This window comes from Eptatretus burgeri, chromosome 5 (assembly GCF_056783735.1).
Source record: "Eptatretus burgeri isolate ZD-2024b chromosome 5, Ebu_testis_v1, whole genome shotgun sequence".
NCBI lineage: Eukaryota > Metazoa > Chordata > Myxini > Myxiniformes > Myxinidae > Eptatretus > Eptatretus burgeri.
The window spans coordinates 69,337,226-69,356,940 of record NC_140965.1 but is presented as its reverse complement, the minus strand read 5'-3'; the positions used below and the strand labels follow the sequence as shown (position 1 = coordinate 69,356,940).

At 41.7% G+C, this 19,715-nt stretch overlaps 1 protein-coding gene across 4 annotated transcripts in view; it reads right to left on the bottom strand.

Annotated features, from left to right (window-relative positions):
• Positions 1 to 19,715, bottom strand: part of LOC147026653 (SUN domain-containing ossification factor-like) — a 92,695-nt gene that overhangs the window by 44,565 nt on the left and 28,415 nt on the right. For 2 of the 4 annotated variants that reach the window (XM_085882317.1, XM_085882316.1), the window contains 3 exons: positions 7,860 to 8,065; positions 6,995 to 7,135; positions 3,905 to 4,064 (listed from right to left, as the gene is read on the bottom strand). In XM_085882317.1, the coding sequence (XP_085738443.1) occupies positions 3,905 to 4,064; positions 6,995 to 7,135; positions 7,860 to 8,065 (507 nt within the window). The remainder of the gene's footprint in view (positions 1 to 3,904; positions 4,065 to 6,994; positions 7,136 to 7,859; positions 8,066 to 19,715) is intronic. The other 2 variants (XM_085882315.1, XM_085882318.1) reach the window with 1 other exon arrangement.

Genomic DNA, 19,715 nt, shown 5'->3' with positions numbered 1-19,715 from the left:
CCAGTCAAGTTGAGATTGTGAAATGCATGACAACTCTTGAAGTACTCGAACCATGTATGATTGGCAGCAAAAGGAACTGGATCATTGGCATCTTTGGTTGGATCGCCATACAAACTCCTTGCCTTCTCTTGAATGTCCATTTCAGACGAGGGCACGTTCTGTTGGTTCTGATGGTCAGTGTCCATATGGTCAGTGTCTTCTCCATTTTATAGCATCAGGCAAAGATCTTGCAGATGTGGTCACACTAAGATTCACTGTTGTCTGATCGCTCTTACAGATTTTATCATGATCATCACGAATGGTTCTCACTTTAGAATCATGAAGTCCCATCTCTCTTTGAATATAAATGCTGCGCCTACCTCTATCAAACCGATTTAAAACTTTTAATTTCACCTCCAATGAATGAGACTGACTACTACTTCACATGATCATTATCTCCAATGCCACTTGTCACACGCTTTGCAGCCATAGTTTCCGCCGCTGCGAGTGAATGACTTGCTCAGAATGGCGGAGCACGGTTGTTGTTGCTGTCAATTAAATCTGTGCTGTTGCAAAAATGTGTTATACGAGGGTCACCTGTATTATTGTGGTTCTGCAAAGCCAATGCTCCCCCTGGGATATGTTATACAACATATAGCGGTCCGAAGGCAATTATTTAATTGGTATTCATTTTAGATACCCCTTCCCTTATGTCTGGTGGGTTTATGGGCCAAAATGCGTTGCAAGGGTTTTTCAGCAAGTTTCTGTTTCGATCTTTTATCTACTTTGGTACAAACATGATCTTCTCTTCACACATGCATGCCCGCATAGTAGCGAGACAGTTCATCAGCATATGCTGCTCAAACCTTATTCAAACTTTGTGCCATTCCTAAACTGACCATCACCTCAGACCTTCGCTGCACTCAAACCACAACACCCTTTTAAAAATCCTTACATCCATTCAAGCTCGCTTACCTCACCATAACCGCTACAAATGCCACAATCAGTCACCACCTTGGATACCCACCACTGTCCTTTGAAGATATCAGAGAACAATGGATGCCACATACCATTAAAGATGCTTGTGTTTGGAACATTCTGGTGTGTACCTCGAAGCACAAGTATTACACAAGCACAAGTAAGCACAAGTAGCCCTAGTGCTCCACTGAATTATGGCCCCCCTTTAGTAGCTTGCGCACGTTCATGGCTGGAAAGCACCCCAAGATACCCTTGTCCCATGTTAACGTCAGAGATGAGTCACGTGGCGAAGTGCAGAAGCAAATGGACCATTTTTGGCACCAAGTACTTGCGGGGGGGGGCTAATACTTGGGAAAGCATCAGTGCACCAATGGGGACGCTGGGTAATGGCTCCCGACCGTCCTGATCTGACATTGGAATCCTCCCCCACCAGACATCTATAAAATATCCTGTGAAGGAGTTCAGTGGAGTTCTGGGTTGCAAGAGACATATCTGCTTTTTGCAAGGTTAGCGACCTGGCACGGGATGGAGGGCAGAGCTGAGCAGAACACTGGGCGAGTGAGCAATCCTGGCGTCATGCCGAGTACAATCTTCTCACACGTTCTGTCTTATCTGCTGTGGACGCAAAAAAAGCAATCGGAGAGGGCAAGTCCCGACAACCGTTCTTTTCAGAGCGACTACACAGACACGCACCTCTTTCAATTTTGTCTTCTCTGTACCTCATCACACCTCCTCCAGCTACACACCTTAGATATCCTCAGTTTTCCTCCTCTCCTCCCCTCATAAGCGACTGGGAAGCGTGAGCCCGTCGGCCGCGCTATGTGCAAGAGGGGTCACAAACACCTCGTACTCTCTCTCTCTCTTGCTCTCTAACCTTCCTCGGGGTACGTTTTTGGTGGTGCCCGTCCAAGTACTTGTTAAGAGTGTAAATTCATTATATCGGTATAAGTCTGCACTGTGTCCTTTATTGCGTCTTTGTAAATATTTGCATTCCCTTGTTAATAATAAACCTGCTTGTTATAAATGTACCCAGTTAGCAATGTCTTTTCCCAATTGATCCAGCAAAGACTACAGCACACAGTATAGCCGGGAAGTTCTGCCCCACTTGATTTGCTCCGGTTAGCCAGTGCATACTCGCAGCTCCACTCGGCTGCACCTGATCTGTTGAGTACGCATCGAGGGCATGAGACCACCCCCCACCCCCCTTGGTGCAGCCGTCAACACACAATGCATCATGCAACGTAGTGTAACCCTGCAGGAATGTCAGTACCAATCGGCACCTGTGGTTGCTCAGCAACCCGCTGCATTTCTGTCTGCACTGTCGCTGATGATTCACGAATAAGCGATGAAACCGGTCCGACATCTGAGGGGGTGTGCAGCATTGGAATTCTCATGGATGTACTATTCATGAATATCTACAGCTGTGGAGAAACTCTGGGAAGGGTTTGAAACAGCAAGGGGCTAACCTTAGTAGTCTTTATGCAGCTTCTTCGGCTAGAAGAGCATGGGAGGAGTCGATATACACTACTGTGCATGTACGTACGTACGCACGTATGTATGTATGTATGACAATAATAGCCAATCATCTCTCACCTGATATTGGAGGGAATAACCAATCAGCTCTCACCTAGTCAATAGCCTGGTGTTAGCTTGGGATCCTAGGGTCTTGAGTTCGAGCGCCGTTGGCCACTGAATTTGCACCGGGGGTTGACTCAGCCTGTCATCCTTCTGAAGTCGGTGAAATGAGCACCAGTATACTGGTAATAGGGGCACTGTATCAGCGGCATAGCTGCGCCCCTCACCAATGATGCAACCAGAAGCCAAAAAAGGCAGCACACGATGGGAACCTAGTCAATTACCCCATATAGCGAGGATTATAAATAAATTGACTCCTCCTATGCTCTTCTAATTGATGTAATTTTGATCATGTCATTTTGTTTTCTACAATTAACTTCTTTAGGTTTCTCTTTGTACATGTTATGGTCAATCAAATTCAGAATTGCTTCCATGTCGTATTGAGAGTTCCTCTTGATCATCGTCTTCCATTAATCTGTTAAGAATTTGCCAAACTTTTCAGTTTTTTATTTTTATTTTAAAAGTATCGATCTTAATTCTACTGCTGTTAAATACTCCACAGATACTTGATTTGTTATGATCTAACCACTCACGATTTGTTGTGGCATCTAATTGGATGTTTACGTCCATAATTATGTACTGTCTCGTGGTACGGTGCTAAAAACAGAGGCGATTACGTTTTGACCATTATGTCGTATGTATGAATCATTAATTATTTATTTTAATCCGTACGGGAAAGCAATTCTTAATTCTTTAATCCAGAAAAGTTATCTACGCTTACACAAACATGCGATAGTTTTATCTTTCGTCCCATCTTTTTTTGGCTTATCTTCTGGCCAACCTGGTTCTGGCGAACCCAGAACAGCCACCTCCTACAACCAGGTTATTCAGGTTAACTACAGCATTACCTTGTTGAGGAACACAAATCCTCAGGATTGTTACTCCTTAGGGAGGCTCGTTCAGCTGGCAGCTGCCCTGCTTCACCTTTCATTTTGTTTAATGGGATAATTTTCATAATATGATCACACACAACACACATGAGATGAGGAATAGAGAGGGGAACCAGTCCAAATTATATCTGCTGTGTACATTACTGTGTTGGTTGATGTGTTCATGTATCGCTTGCATTTTATCTTCCAAAATTAAATACGCTTGGATTACACCCGAATGCTCGTTGGACATCGATCGATTCACCAAGCTTTGCATTTGTTACACAAGGTCATTCCGGTTTCAACTATCAAAGGAGATGCCGTGGGGGGGGGAAACCCCCACCAAACATCCCTTGATGTGATTGCGGCATTTTTAAAACCGATCCGATGTGTATCCATACAGTCATAACCACTCTAATTCACGTACCAACATGATCACGTACCAACATGACGTAGCTTGAGGATGCAGGAACTCCTTGCTCTACAATGCTCGGGGAAAGCAGGGGCATGGACGCGAAAGCCGATGATGCTGCAACATTCTCCAACGATATCTGAGGATCAACCAGCTTGCTCGCATCTTGGGAGTCAAATCCATGTGGAGTACTGAAACGATAACCAAAATGTATTAAAAAGTATTGGAGGAGGAAGAGGAGGAGTTTATTTTTTTTTTTGAAGAAAGAAAATACATAGTATAACTAAAAGGCCACTCAGTTGAGCGCATACCTCCACCATGCAATGCCCGATCTCGTAGAACATATCAGGTCAAATAATTTTTTGAAATATGCTACATATCATTTTAGCCAAATCTATCAATGGTGAAGAATCAGTTAAACATTTGAGTGGCCAGATCTGGATCTTCACCAAAATCTAATAATTTTGTCACACATCCAACCTCTCCACCAAATTGTCCGAATCCATCCACAACTTTGAGATATCTTGCACACAAACAAACAAGAATGTCGTGCATAGCACGATACTTATAAGGTCCAGAAATAAATTCGACCTTCTAAATAATTGGTGATTGAATTCAATGCCAGTATCCATACAAATTTCAAGTAAATCGGATGAAAATTTAACATTTTAGAAATTCAGCCTGTGTTGACCTTTTGACCTCAAAAATAATTGGTGGTTGAAGTCAGTGACCAGATACGCAAATCCTGTACAAGTTTGAAGTCAATCGGATGAAAATTGCCGATTTAGAAATTTTACAAAGTCGCTGACCTTTGGCTTATCAACATAACACAAGCAACATATATCAACATAAGTTGACCTTTTGACCTCAAAAAAAATCAATAGGCTTCTTGCTTATGACGAACTCTACCATTTCGTAAAGTTTTGTGAAGATCGGATTAAAATTGCCACCTGGAGGCAATTGATATATAGACAAACAAACAACAAACATGTATTGCATAGCACGATACTTCTGAAATCCAGAAAACAAATTTGACCTTAATAATAATTGGTGGTTGAATTCAACGACCAAATATGCAAACCCTCTAAAAATTTCAAGTCAATCAGAAGAAAGTGGACAATTTTAGAAATTTGGCCATGTTAAACTTTTGGCCTATGTCGACCTTAAAAATGATTGGTGGTTGAATACAACGGCCAAATGTGAAAATCCAATTGTGACCTGGAGGTGATTGATATAAAGATAAAGATAAACAAAGACAGAATAATACACAAGACCAACCAAAATACTTGAAAAATCTTTGATTTTCGCAAGTAACAAAGAAAGAAAGATGTCACGCATAGCACAATACTTGCAAAATCAATCAAACAAATTTGACCTAAAAATATTTGTGGTCGAATTTTGAGACTCAGTAGAGCACATACCTCCTCTGGGCTGAACAGTTTATCTTTTATAGCGCACCAACAGGCCGGATCTGCATCTGGACCACAACAAAAATCTTATCGGCTTGTTCTTGTCACCTCCCCAACTTGTCCACCAAGTTTTGTCATAACCCATCCACAATGTTTTGAAAGATCATGCTGCATATCATTTTTGGCCCCATCTCTCAACGGTGAATAATCACTTCAAAAATTCGAGTATTCATATCCGGATTCAGATCTTCACCAAAATCTAAAGACTTTGTCTTTGTCAAACACCCAACTTGTCCACCAAGTTTTATCCAAATCTGTCCATAACATCTTTCCTAACACTTCACCATTGCAGACAGGCTGGTGGTCTCTGTACTTCTACCACTTCCTTTCTGGTGATGCACCCTCTGCTTTTCAGTTCTTTGCCCCCCCCTCCCCCTTACCCCCACCCCACAGGTTTCAGCAGTGCTCACGCAGCCTACCATCAATCCCCCTTCTAGCGAAACTACCTAAATCCATGATCACTGTTCACCTCCATTCATTTGATTCTCTTTTTTCCTACCTGGGGAACAAACTTCCACATCCTCTTAAATCTCATTCTTTCCTCCAGGTCTTCAAGACAGCTGTTCACCACCATCTCAGATCATCCTCAATCCAAAACAATAATCTTTTCTGCCATCATTAACCCACCCCAATCCCTCACCCTTACAAATTTACAATTTTCCCTACTTGGAGTTTCCTTCTGTAGCCATATTATCCACTCCATTCATACTCTCCTGCCCCCCATTCCTCCCCACACCCATTGTTTGGCCAAATCTCCCTCTATCTTGACCTTCAACTTTTCTGTTGGTGTCTACCCCACCCCATCCCCCCCCCTCCTTCTCTACTGTTCCCTTTGCATCCTGTTTTGTCAGTTACATCATGATCTGTTTAGTGTACAAACTGTTCCATGGGCCAAAACTATGTATACAAAAAACAACAGGTCAAAAAGGAGTCAAAATGGGCTCAATGGGTCAAAAGGCTCAAGGGGTCCAAAGCGGTCTTAAGGATGTAAAGGGCAAAAGGGGTTTTAAAAGGTCCAAATGGTACATTCCAATAGTCTGTAATAAATATGTGTAGTCAAGGCCCATATGAAATAATAGACGTACTCACCTACAAACAGTACATAATTAAGAGACATACTCACATGGGTCGACGACAGTGGCTTCACCATGTACCCATGTTTTTCGGTTTTATATACAGTATAAAAAGGTACACTGTGTGACCTTAAGCTTTGACATTTTGACTTCAAACAACAGGTTTCAGTGACCCAACATGCAAATCCTGTTCAAATTTCAAACACAAAAGCAAAGTTCTACCATCATGACTGTTAATATTAAATGCTGCAATGTTGGTAAAGTTGGCAGCAGTGCGTCAAAGCATCTACTTAGTCATAGAACAACAAAAATAAATAATAAATAACTGCACTGCAATCTGCACCAAATGCAGCAACAGACTTTCTGGTTGAGATCAATCATACACTTATTTACTGCCACCAAAAATAGCATTAAGCTTCACATCAGGAAAGATGGCAGATGCAAAACAGCAGAATAATCATGATGCTCAAGCCATTCTAGACATCCCCTAAAATATAAAATTATTTATCTCACACTAGATAACAAGTTCATGCTTTTGGCTTCATATTTAATTGTTCCCAAAGTCCCGTAATCAAAAACCTTTGACTGTTTTCAGGCGATGTCTCTGAAGAATGCACTTCGTCGACAATTGAGGGACGAACTTCTTGGATGGCACTGGTGTCTGTGTCTTGCCGATGTGCCAACCAATCGGCTGCTTTGGCCCCGGTTCCTGTCATGGCACTGCAGCAGAAACAAGACGGAAAGCAGTTACACGTCCTAGCCCATCACACCATACCACAACACCTCTCATCATCAGATACAGAAGTGATGATGCACAAAAGAGGAGGAGGCATTACACACAAGAGGGAAACACCAATGAGATTATGCTATGAATGAAGACATGAAGTGCCCAGAATTTGCAGTGATGAGTCCAAGAATTTAGCATGCTGGTAAAAATAAGAATAAACTCGACAGAGTGCATACCTCCGCCATGCAATGCCTGATCCACCACTATATAATCGGGCCGAATATATTTTTGAAACATCATGCTTTATATCGTTTTTGACCCCATCTCTCAATGGTGAAGAACCACTTTTAAAAATTTTGTTGCCTGATCTGGATCCGGATCTTCACCAAAATCTAATTAGTTTGTCCTTGTCACACACCCAACCTGTCCACCAAATTTCATCTGGATCTGTCCACAACTTTTTGAGATATCCTGTACACAGACAAACAAACAGGGGTGAAAACATAACCTTCCACCCTCAGTGGTGGATGATAAGTAAATAAACAATAAAATAAATAAAAACCTCATATTATGCAATCAATGTCACAACAGACAAAGCACTACGAGTGTATGGTCCAGCATCAAGGAATTGCTGGTTAAAAATAAAGGGAGCAAGCAAGCAAGGTGGTTTTACAAAAAATATTTTCACCACAAATAATCACTATTTGTGAAACCAACCTTTTGGATGGGTGTTGGGAGTGTTCAGGAGAACCCACATCGAGAGAAGCCTCATCTTCACCTGTAGGCTTTGGAAGCTCATTTGAGGCATGAGGGTCCCCAAGATAATCAACGTGATGCGATTCTGATGATGCGATGCCTTTTACCTCCGTTGGGACATTCAGTGATGCAAAGTTGTCGTTTTCCTGAAGCAGCATTCGAGAAAACTATCAAAACAGTGAAAAATATAAATTTAATGAATACTTGGTGGGTGGAAGAAAGGAAAGGGGTGGGGGAGAGGATAAACAACAATAATCCCACCTCAAAAGGGTTAAAAAAAAAAAAAAAAAAACATTAAAAAAAAAAATCTCAAATCGAGGAATATGCCATTGAAGCATCATATTCTAATAAATTTTTTTTTTAATCTAAAGTTCAAATAACTTGCCTCTCCCTTCTCTCTACCCCACCCCAATCCCTGTTAATCTATTTCATTCAATTGTAGGATGAAGGCCTCACTCAAATAATGTTTAGGTACATTTGGAATCATCTCCACATTTGACAAGTGCAGGTTGGCGAGTGGAATGAGACAAGCCAGTAGAGAAAGAATAACACACCAAAAAGGAGATGCCAACTTCATACAACTCAAATCAGTCGTTAAAGTCATGTAACGTGGGAGCAGTTATATGAATATGACAATCACCATTTGTTTTAGACTTCATTATAGGTTTCAGCTCTACCCTTAACATTTGTCTGACTTAGAATGATAAACTCCATCTCTTAAGGCGCTGTCACACCTTGACGATTTAGCCAGCGCATGCCGACTTATGAAAAATTTGTCTAAAACGCTGGCACACGTCGAATACGTTATGGGTAAGTTTTGTATACGTTAAGAGCACGCTGAAAAACAATGCCATACGTCATAGTACGCTGGCTTTCATCGTTGTACTTTGCGGTTGTCCTCAAATTTTAGCATGCTTGAAATTTTATGACGTATGCCAGCGTATGACTCACACGTTCCGCTACGCTGGCCATAAGTTGTAGGCACGTTACTTGTAATTTACTCATAAGTCGAAACACGTCGAGGTAATGATTAGCTTACCCGAAACTTATTTATAACCTATGAGTAACGTGTTGTAGGCACGTTACGCGATCGTTGACACATGTTATTTGTAAGTTACTCATAAGTCTAAACACGTCGAGGTAATGCTTAGCGTACCCAAAACTTATTTCTAACCTATGAGTAACGTGCTTTGAACCTATGTGTAACGTACCTCCAACGCATATTGACGTATTTGATTGACGTCTTCCGGACGACCACAGAACTTACTGAACGTGTTTCTAATTTACAGCTACCATATAATGGCGTATTGGCAGCGTTTAAAAAAACAACAAAAAAACAACAATAACTTCCGATATTTCGTCACGTGCCGTTACGTCACGTCCGATTGCCTCTTCAGTTTGCTCATGTCTTATTCTTAGTTCCTCCTCTGTGAATATTTTCTGTTTGAGGATATTGTCACGTCGACATCGAAACTTAAAAGCAAATGTCCGAATATATTTTAAAATTCATGATAGACTTGAAAGAAAAAAGAAAACAAAAAACAAACAAACAAAAAAAAAACAAAAAAAAAACAACTTCACATATTTCGTCACGTGCCTTCACGGAGCCAAGGAGAAAAAAAGAAAATGTGCCTTGACGGAGAAAATAGGTTTCGGGTATGCTAAACATTACCTCGACGTGTTTCAACTTGTGAGTAACTTACAAGGAACTTGTGTCGACATGCGTCAACGATTGCATATCGTGCCTACAACTTATTCCCAGCATAGCGGAACGTGTGAGCCATACGGCGAGTAAGTCGCAAAATTTTCAGCATGCTTGAAATTTCATGACTTACGAGACGTACCACGAAATATGACAGCGAACTTCATCGTTTTTCAGCGTGCTCTTAACGTATACACAACTTACCCATAACGTATTCGACGTGTGCCAGCTTGGTTCGGCAAATTTTTCATAGGTCGGCATACGCTGGCTAAATCGTCAAGGTGTGACTGCGTGGTTGACACTTCCAATTCTCAGGCGGTTATGATTTAAATCGGCGTGTGGCAGGTTTTTAACAGGCTACGCCACGAGTTCGTTGGCAATACGTGCAGCGCGCTATGCCCAAGTTAAACTATCGTTGGGCATAGGTTGTGAATGCCGACAACAGGCTAAGCATTCGTTGGTATACGTTATCGATAAGACAACGAAACGTTCTGTGCCCGTTACTAATATGTTATGCATATGACCAACACGTTATGAATACGACCAAAACTTTAAAAAACATCAAAATTTCAGCGTACGCCAACGTTTTACATACATTTTTATACGTTGCCATTGCTGGCTAAATCGTCGAGGTGTGACAGCGCCTTTAGCACGAGTCTATGACTTAGAATGTTGCCAAGCAACCCATTAGAAAGCAATAGTTTTCTTTGATAACTTTTAATAATAAATATTTCTTTACATATAAACTGTTAAATAAAGAGCTCATTCTGATCACTAATTCTTGATTTATTTAGCTGCTTGTGGAACGAAAGCATAGTCCACGACATGAAATATAAAAACACCTACCACAATCCACTTCGTCGGGTCAATTTATGACAAACAACCACCAAACCCACAACAAAAGGTTTCTCAGTGGTTTTCATTCCAACTGGATATACTGATCAATAGAAAAAAAGTCTACCAAAATCTGACATCCGGAAATGGGTTAAACAGTCATTTTCAAGATGGCCACTACCGGGCTTTGAAATAACTAAAACAGCTATAACTTCTTCAATAATTGTGATAAAAACATAATTGTTGGTTCTGGTCCATGGTTTTAATGGATCAGCAATCCACTGGTGTCAATAAAATTTAGATGATCAGTATTTAACCTGAAATCCAAGATGGCGGCAAAAAATGAAGGGCGTAAAATCAATAAATTGTCTCTATATAAATCAAACCACTGTGAGGCAATCACCCAACATTTATCAAATTCGAACAAAAGGGTTTTCAGTCTTCTCTTACCAGTAATTATATGTGATGTATTACATGTCAGGGGAATGTCCCTGGCTCTGATTGAGTAGCCTATCCCTTTCTTCGAATGCTCTTTCCATCTCTGGTGGGAAACTGGTGCCACCAAGCAACCGGTGCCAGAATTGAAAGACATGCATTCAAACTCTCAAAGATAAGCACAAAGCTGAATGCATTTTCACCTTTCTCCTCTGATCCTACATTGAGAAATAATATGGAATAGGCAAAGCCAAGAAGCGAACGTAGAATTCTTCTTACATTCGCTTCCGACTTTACATAAAACTTGTTCACAACTGTATACTTGCCAACTATACCGTGGTACATGTAAGCGCCGCACAGCTGATGATTTTGACGCAATTTCCACTTACTTCGGCCTGGATTTGGGATCAGTGAACAAATAATGTAAATCACGATTAAAAAAATATTTTTTGATGACGCGGGAGATATCTTTATTAAAATTAACTTTGGGAAAAAATAATTGAATAAATAAACGATCACTTCTGGTCAAGAATAAAAGAAATTAAAAGTTCCGGAAAGAGTTTCAAAATCACTCCCGGTAATGTTAAATACAAAATAAACACTTCCTGTCATGAAAAAAAAAATCACTTTCGGAAGTATAAAATTAACTTTGGGAAAAAAATAATTGAATAAATAAACAAACACTTCCGGTCATGATCTCCCGGCATGCATCATTCCCCATGACAAAAACCGGAAACAAACAAAAAAAAACAAAAAAAACAAAAAAAACAAAAAAAAAAACCAAAGCAAAATGGTTATAGCCAACGACACGGATTCACAATTGCCAGGGTATTGTGTTGTTTTTGTTGTTTCCTATTCTCTCATGTGCACGCGTTAAGTAATATTCACAAAATAGAAATAAAACCCAATCGTGTTTATACACCGCACAGCGTTTAACAACCGGAAGCAAAAAAGTCAAAGCTGACGACACGGATTCCAAATAGCCAGGGCTATTGTGTTGTTGTTGTTTCCTATTCTCTCACGTGCACGCGTTAAGTATGAAGCTCACTGCGTTCGCAATCATAAATGGTATCGTGGCAAGCGAAGACATCAACGTGCATGAATATGAAGCTGTTGGGAACAAAATCATCGAGAGAATGATTGGACAACCTGTGTTTTCCTTCTCCATCAAGAGGACAGAGAAAGCAAAGACCCTGGGAAATTCTAATGCTCTCCAGGTTGCTCCTCACAGAACCATCGACTCCAGTGTGCTATTCCAGCGATTCCTGGTGGTATCCCAGATGGGTGATTTGTCACTTGAGGACATGATGAGTTTTGAGCTCAGTCCATACCCTCCAACCCTCTTTGAGGACAACAAGATCTTGAGGAAGGCCGACAAACCTCAACTCGCTCAAGCCGTCAATGACCACTATACCAAGGCACTGGCATGTGAAGGAGTACCTGACACCACACCTTCAGCACACCTTAAGACTGAAAGGTATGTTCCTGATGGTGGATCCTTGCTGCACAAGCTCAAGTGGAAGAAGGGAGATACATATGGCAAAATAGCCAGAGCATATGCAGACTTCACAACAAAACAATATGGGACAGCAACTGTTGTCTTTGATGGCTATGGTGCAGGTCCTTCAATAAAGGATAACACTCAGCAGAGACGGGGACAAGCCAACAGCTATCCGACTGTGAACTTCACCGGAGAAACTGAATTTGACGGAAAGAGAGATCAATTCTTATCCGTCAGCAGTAACAAGCAACAGCTGATCACCTATTAAGAAAGTGGGCTGCACAGTTATTCAGGCAGAAGGGGACGCTGATGTGGACATTGCCAAGACAGCCGTAAACAGCACAATTCTGCATTCCACCACAATAATCGGAGAGGACACAGATTTGTTGATGCTTTTGCTCCATTACTGTATACCAGATGGAAAACCACTATATTTCAGATCAGACAACCAGTCAAGAAGCTATCTGAAAGTATATGACATCAATCGGATGAAGCATCTTCTTGGGAATAAGTAGTGCACTCAACTATTATTCCTGCACGACTTCACAGGATGTGATTGAACATCTCGTGTGTATGGCATTGGGAAAAAAAATCAGTCTTTCAGAAACTCGTGGAAGATGATCAAGGCCTCCAGTTGTGTGCAGATACATTCACTTCGAGAGGCGTCAGCCACGCTGAAATAAAGAAACTTGGCAGCGAAGCGATGGCCCTTTTATTTGGTGGGAAGAGCACAAGTTCTCTGGCAGCCATGCGTTACAAGATATTCACAAAGAAGGTCGCTGCTGCCAAGTCTTTCGTTACACCTGAACGTCTTCCCCCAACGGAATCTGCCACCAAGTTTCATTGTCTCCGAGTGTACTACCAGGTCATGGTTTGGATGGGGATGGAGGGTGACCTCGATCCTCTGGACTGGGGCTGGGGACTTGAAGACAATCGATTTGTACCTATCATGACTGCCATGAATGCTGCACCAGACACTCTTCTGAAGATGATACACTGCAACTGCACCACAGCTTGTGACACACCCCGTTGCAGCTGCAGAAAGAATGGGCTTCCGTGTACGTCTGCATGTGGATCATGCCAAGTGATGTTTTGTGACAATCCATTAAATCAAGCCTCTGAGGAGCTAGAGGACAGTGATGAGGACTGAAATTGTAACCTAAACTGCCATTATGTAATGTTCACAAATAAATGTTTCAGTGGCACCAGGTGTTCAGTGATTTTGGTTCAGATGGAAAATTTATTGATTTTTGCACTCTTGAATTTTGCCGCCATCTTGGATTTCATGTTAAACACTGATCAGATCTAAATTTTATTGACACCAGTGGATTGCTGATCCATTAAAACCATGGACCAGAACCAACAATTATGTTTTTATCACAATTATTGAAGAAGTGATAGCTGTTTTAGTTATTTCAAAGCCCGGTGGTGGCATTCTTGAAAATGACTGTTTTAACCCATTTCCGGATGTCAGATTTTGGTAGACTTTTTTTTTCTGTTGATCAGTATATCCAGTAGGAATGAAAACCACTGAGAAACCTTTTGTTGCAATTTGTTGTGGGTCAGGTGGTATTTTTGACCCGACTATTCATCAAACATACAAGGCTGACATTTATTGTTTGCATAAAGTTTATTGTTTGAAAGCCACAAGAATAAAGTCGTTGGTACGACTCAACAGGGTTTGAACCGCAGACCTCCCAGACCCAGAGCGAATGCTCCAACATTGCATCGAGCTGGTGGTTGAATTGCAGTGAAAACAGACGAAACAATTCTATCAACCCAGAGGTACATAGGACTGTCATGTTTATGGGTTTTATGGCAATACGATTTGAAAAGTGTCTGCAACAGCCAACGCATGTTTTTGTTGTTCACAGATGTAAAATGATAGGAAGAAATAGACATTTACAGACTGTGTACAGTCAGTGGTAAGTGTTACAGTTACAAAATTGAGACGCTGCAAAGGAATAGAGGCAGAGGCTTCTAACTGGGCAAGGCATATTTGTTCAAGTCTAAAAAAAAAAACGCTGAGAGACTTTCAGTTGACTTGGATCATTTAAAAACTGGACATAATCTGATATACTTCCACCCACATAAACTCTAACTTTGACCTCAATATCTAATCTCTGTACATATGTCTCATTAACCTCCGCCATTGAAGATCGGAGGATACTGTTTTCACCCCTTTCTGTTTGTTTGTTTGTTTGTCTGTTTGTGAACAGTATTACGGAAAAACTCCGACGGATTTCGACGAAACTTGGTGGGGGGATTGGGTATGGTCCAAGGATCATGCCATTAGATTTTGGACTTGGTCCAAAATCCAATATGGCCGCTATGACGGCCATTTTGAAAAAATATTTGAATTTTTTTTTTTTTTGCATTTCTACATGTTTTAAGTGATTTCCAACCCCCACCCCCCCCCAAAAAAAATAATTTGTTAGAGAAAAAAAATATATTTTTGAAACTTTTTTTTTCAACAAAATTTCAATTTTTTTTTTTTTGCATTTCTACACGTCATAAGTGATTTCCAACAAAAAACATGCCAAAATTATAATTGCGGCTGATTTTGGAACTTCAGGTGGATATACCCACGTAAAATCAATTTCTGTCTCAAGGAATCTAGTTATGACGAATGAATTGAGTATGTAAAAGTTGAAAGTAAAAGGGAAAGTTGCAAACTCTGTGAGCACTGTTGACGTCAAATTGAATGAATAGGATATCAGGTTCACTTGAGTGACCTAGCAGTATTGGCGGTGGAGGTTTTGCACTCTACCGCGTGCTTCCCCTCTAGTTGTACATGTACTTAGTTTTAGTTCAAATCCCTACCTCAATTACATTTTTACCTGACATGACCTCTGACCTCTTCACTTGATCATCAAATCAGTTAATCTTTACATCATTACAAACTTGTACCAAGTGAATCCTTTCAGCTGTTCTTAAGTTATCGCAGGAACAACCCAAAACACGACTGAACAATCACGGACGGACAACCCAAAAGTGTAATGCCTCTGGTGACTTCGTGAGCGGAGGGAAGGCATAAAAACCTTTTTTTTTTAAACTTTAAAAATAAAAAAAAACAATAAAACCTCAACTTTTTTATTTTTAAAGTTTTTGGAAGCAGAATTTATGGTTCGCAGCTCAGCGCTACATTTTCCCACTGAGGAATACATTCTTCATGATCGATTAAAAGCGTGCAAAATGACTTGTATTGCACTGCATTTATTATTGGGTAGGGAATTATCATAGACTACAAAGAGGCTGAGGACGAGGTATGAGCAACTTGGCGAATAAGCAGAAGGTTTGGAGAAGGAGTGGAACAAGTAGGGAAAGGCGTTTAGGGGAATTGCAGAAGTCTTCTATAGAAGGACATCAGGAAAGGGTGCATCGTCAAGGGATAGAAACCAGGTATGGTGGACAGAGGAGGTAGTGAAGGCAGTTGGTGAAAGGGAGTAGGTTTGGAAGAGAATAGAGAAGATAAATGATACAATTTGGGCAGCTGAATGTGGGGTTCCTGCACTTGTATGGGCAGAAGAAGAAAGCAGCAATGAGAGCTGTGGATAAGGCAAGGAATGATATGGAAGAGGAGGTGTACGGAAGATCATATATAAATTTGCACGTGACAGGGATGAGGATGGTAAGGGCATGAAGGTGGGGCAGTGATTAAGGATGGTGGTGGGAGGCGAGTGACAGACATTGGCAGTACTAAAGGTGTGGAAAGGATATTTCAAAGAGCCGTTAAACTGGGAAGGAAGCAACAGCGAGCTGAAACTACCGTGTTATGAAGAGGAAAGTGGAGTAGGTGGAGATCAGAAAGGAGGAAGTGCCGACGGAATTGAAAAGGATGAAGAAGGGAAGAGTACCAGGCATTGAGATGTGTACAAAGATGATAATTGCAACAGAATAAGTCAGTGTCAGTTGGACAAAGAGGCTGTTGAAATATATATATTAAAAATATATTATATATATACATATATACATACATGTATGAGCGAAGGTTCAATTCCATAGGATTGGAGGACAGGGTTGATTGTGCCGATATGGAAGGGGATGGGCGATGTTCAAGATCCAGGGAAGTATGCGGGCATTATGCTCTGAAGTCATGCAATGAAGGTGCTGGAGAGGATTCTGGACGTGAGGATAAGGAAAAGTGTGGAGATGGAGATCGAAGAAAAGCAGCAAGGGTATGGGGATGACAGATGGGATATTCCTGTTGAGACAGCTGGTGCGGAAGAGGTTGGAGGTTGAAGGTGAAATGGAATTGGGATTTATGGACCTGGAGAAGGCCGACAACACTGTCCCAAGAGAGTTGGTGATGGCAACACTGAGATGGATGGAAGTGCCGGAAGCAGAAGTCAGGTTGTGGAAGGGAAGAGTTTTAGTTGATCCTGGGTTGTCTGAGGAGTTCAGGGTGAAAATCAGCTCGAGACAGGGAAGCTCTCTCAGCCCACTCATGCTCATCATCGTGATGGAGATGGAAAGCAGGAAAGTGAGCTTGAGGGGAAGTATGGGGAGGATGTTGTATGCGAACAATCTGGCTGTCGAGGTGGAGTGTGAGTGGGAGATGCAGCAAGTATTGGTGGAGTGGAAGGAGGCATTTTGGAAGCATGGACTGAAGTTGAGTATGGAGAAGACTGATGGTGATGTGGTTCGGGCAGCAGAGAAAATAAATGAATATCAGGTTAGAGGGGAAGGAGATCAGGCAGGGAAATAGGTTTGAGCACCTGGAAGGAACAGTGACCGGGGATGGTAAGTCTGAGGCAGAGGTGCGGAAGAGGATTCAGGTGGGTGCAAATGCATGAAGGAGGGTGGAGGTAGTAATGGCAGACAAAGTTATCAAGAAAATTGAAAGGAGAGGTTCTGATAATGTGTGTTACGCCGGCCTACCTTTACGGCCTGGAGATGGTGGCACTGACAGAGACAACACAGGCCGCAGGTTTTCAAGAAAAACTGGGTCAGGAGGATTGTGGGAATGTAGAGGGTGGCTAGGAGGATGGGTGAACCGAATGAGGAGATTGGTGTAATGCTGGCTGAGATGTAGGAAGAGAAAATGGCAAAAAAAAAAAAACAGTGGATAGATTGTGGGAGCAAGGTAGAAGGAAAAGAGGTAGACCATGGTTGAGATTGAAGGATTGGTGTGAGGAGGGATATCTATAAAGTAAGGGTGGTTGGAGAGTGGAGGGAATTGGCTGAGGACAGAGGGAAGTGGAGGAGTATTGTGATCAAGGCAGAGCAGAAGCTTGGTGCCATCGGACTTATTATAAATGGAAGAGGAGGAGGAGAACAAGAATTAAACCCATATCAAACAATTGCTATTTTCTCGCAGCCATTACATCAATCATTACTAATCGAAATTCAAACAACAAAACAAAAAGGAAAGATGCTAATTTAACATGATGAGAACTGCATTGGCTCTGTTAACAAAACATGGGAACAGCTCCAAGAATATCACAATCCCTGCTTGCATTCTACTTTGGTTTACAAGTAGGGCATCGTCTTCGATTTAGAATCATAAACTCAGCCCTTGAGCATTGCCCAGCAACCCACGAGAATGTAAGCGAGTTTTGATGTACTGTATTTACATTTAAAACTGGAAGGGCATTCGGTCGAGCACATACCTCCACCACAAGAACATATCGGGCCCAATACATTTCTGAAATATCATGCCATATATCGTTTTTGAGACCTACATCTCAATGGTGAAGAATCACTTAAAAAAAAATTAAAATTCTATAATTCTCATATCCAGATCTGAATTCAGATTCAGATCTTCACCAAAATCGAATCAATTATTCCTCGTCACACACCCAACGTGTCCACCAAGTTTCGCCCGAATCCGTCCACAACTCTTTGAGATCGTGGTTATATATTATTATTTTGGCCCTATCTCTCAAGGGTGAAGAATCACTTTAAAAAAATTATAGTTGTCGGATCCGGATTCAGATCTTCACCACAATAAAATCAATTTGGAAGTGGTCACACACCCAACCTGTCCACCAAATTTCATCCGGATCCGTCAACTACTTTTTGAGATATCCTGCACACAGACAAAGATAGAGAGGGGTGAAAACAAACTCCTTTACCTTCGGTGGTGGAGGAAACTATAAGAGCACATACCTCTGCCACATAAATTATTGATCCAGTAGAACATATCAGCCGAAGAAATTTTTGAAATATATCATGCAATATATAATTTTTTCCCCATCTCTCAAAAGGTGAAGAATCACTTTGAAAATACAAAAAAATTCTCATATCCAGATTCAGATCTTCAGCAAAATTGAATCAATTCTTCATTGTCACATACCCAGCGTGCCCACCAAATTTAGTGCGACCAAACTTTTTGAGATATTGTTTTTGGACCTATCTCTCATTGTGAAGATTCACTTAACAACTCTCGTATCCGAATCCAGATAGTCACCAAAATCCAAATCAATTTGTTCTCATCACACAGTCAATCTGCCCACCAAATTTCATCTGAATCCGTGCACAACTTTGAGATATCCTGCACACAAACAAACAAAGACTGACAGGGGTAAAAACATAACCTCCTTCCACTTTCAGTGGCAGAGGTAAAAATGTCTATACCTCTGAAATCGTGAAAAAGCCCATTCTGATCACTCGATCTTGATTTACTTATTTAGCTGCTTGCAGAATACCAGCGCAATCCACTTCATCAAACACAATATTGTTGCGAATCTGGAAGCCATGAGCACACAACATTCAGGTCCTATAGCTCAGTTATTTAGATAAGTGAATGTGGATAGATAGCTCCCTTTCCCTAGTCTAATGGGTGAATAAATGTTCATGTGCTGTGAAGTTATTTTAATAGTCAGGTTTTCCTTTTTTTACAAACACCAACGAAAACCCTCTGCTCCCGGCATTCTCCGCGCGTTCGGTTGGGCACTCCAAGTCATGGAATGCGACAAGCCCCACCCACCGATTCGCTTGGCGGCGCGCCGAGTAGGGGAAAGATCAAGCCCCACCCATCGGCTCGCTTGGGCACTCCAAGTCATGGAATGAGACAGCCCCCACCGATGTCGAACGAGCCACGCCGGAAGCGAGCCACGCCCGAGAGGTATAAAAAGGGAACGGAGGGCACAGAAAGTAGTTGGTGGTTGGTGGTTGTTTGGCTGAATCTACTCGGGCGGGTTGCGAAGGATCGGCGCGTCGTCTTCACCAGCGCATGTTCTGGAGCGCGAGAGGATCCGCTGGAGCTCGGGAGGCTGATCGCAGCTCGCCGGTGTCTGGATTCGGTTCGCATCAGCTCGAAGACCACATGAGGTGGACAGGTCCGAGGCAGGTTCTGGTCTTCAGTTTGCCTCTCCATCCGAGCTGGAGGCCTCAATAAAGA